The 1,174-nt window shown below is 50.4% G+C and overlaps 1 protein-coding gene across 29 annotated transcripts in view; it reads left to right on the forward strand.

The window, feature by feature from the left end:
- The first annotated feature begins 31 nt into the window (after window positions 1–31).
- The window catches only part of NRXN1 (neurexin 1), a 1,443,145-nt gene continuing 1,442,002 nt past the window's right edge, over window positions 32–1,174 (forward strand). For all 29 annotated transcript variants that reach the window (XM_019516265.1, XM_019516266.1, XM_019516286.1 and 26 more), the window contains exon 1: window positions 32–770. In XM_019516265.1, coding sequence (XP_019371810.1) covers window positions 32–770 — 739 coding nt within the window. The remainder of the gene's footprint in view (window positions 771–1,174) is intronic.

Consider the following 1,174-nt stretch of genomic DNA (forward strand, 5'->3'; position numbering starts at 1 on the left):
CCCCCCTCTCCCCCGCCCCACCCCACAAAGAATGGGGGCTGTGCTCCTCAAGCATGGGGGCTGCCTCCTGCTGTGGCTGGCCTTGCTGCTGGGCTGCTGGGCTGAGCTTGGCAGTGGCCTAGAGTTCCCAGGGGCTGAGGGCCAATGGACCCGTTTCCCCAAGTGGAATGCCTGCTGTGAGAGTGAAATGAGCTTCAACATGAAGACACGCAGCTCCAGTGGCCTGGTCCTTTATTTTGATGATGAGGGCTTCTGTGATTTCCTGGAACTCATCCTGACCCAAGGGGGACGGCTTCAGCTCAGCTTCTCTATCTTCTGTGCCGAACCTGCCACCTTGTTGTCCGATACTCCTGTCAACGACAACCTTTGGCACACAGTGGTCATCCGCCGCCATTTTAAGAATACAACATTAATTATTGACCAGACAGAGGCTAAATGGGTAGAAGTAAAGTCCAAGCGGCGTGATATGACAGTCTTCAGTGGCCTTTTCTTAGGTGGGCTCCCACCTGAATTGCGCTTAGCGACGCTGAAACTGACGCTGTCCTCAGTGAAGGATCGGGAGCCCTTTAAGGGCTGGATAACTGATGTCAGAGTCAATTACACGCAGACCTCACCTGTGGAGAGCCAGGAGGTACGGCTGGATGATGAGCAGAGTCGCTTATGTGCCAGGGATGATGTCTGCCTCAATGGTGGTGTCTGCTCAGTGCTCAACGACCAGGCTGTCTGTGACTGCTCCCAAACTGGTTTTCGGGGGAAAGACTGCAGCGAAGGTAAGACAACACTTCCGCTTGCTCTACCAATCCCTCACATACTAGAGGGGAAAGGTAGGAGATAAGGACTGCATGATGTTTTATCTGTAAGAGTAAATTTCTCTCTGATCTATATTTTACCCTTCCCCACCTCATCCTTGACTTCTTCATTATATTCAAGTCTGCCCTCCACCATTCTCCAAGTGTTTCTGTAATAGAGTATGGTATAATTTATTTCTTCTAAAAGTCTGGGAAAGAGGATGGTACCTGGTCCGCTTGGGTTGTGGGCAGCAGTGCCTGTGACACAGGACCAGAGGAGCCCAGAGCTGAAGACTAGGGCTGTGCAAAATTTTGCTGGGTCTTTCATTTCAAAGCTGTTTCAACATATTTCAAGCTTGAAACAGCAAAATTGAAACAAAACAAAA

Source organism: Gavialis gangeticus, unplaced genomic scaffold (genome assembly GCF_001723915.1).
Source record: "Gavialis gangeticus isolate Ggan-Ray unplaced genomic scaffold, GavGan_comp1, whole genome shotgun sequence".
In the NCBI taxonomy this organism is placed as follows: domain Eukaryota; kingdom Metazoa; phylum Chordata; order Crocodylia; family Gavialidae; genus Gavialis; species Gavialis gangeticus.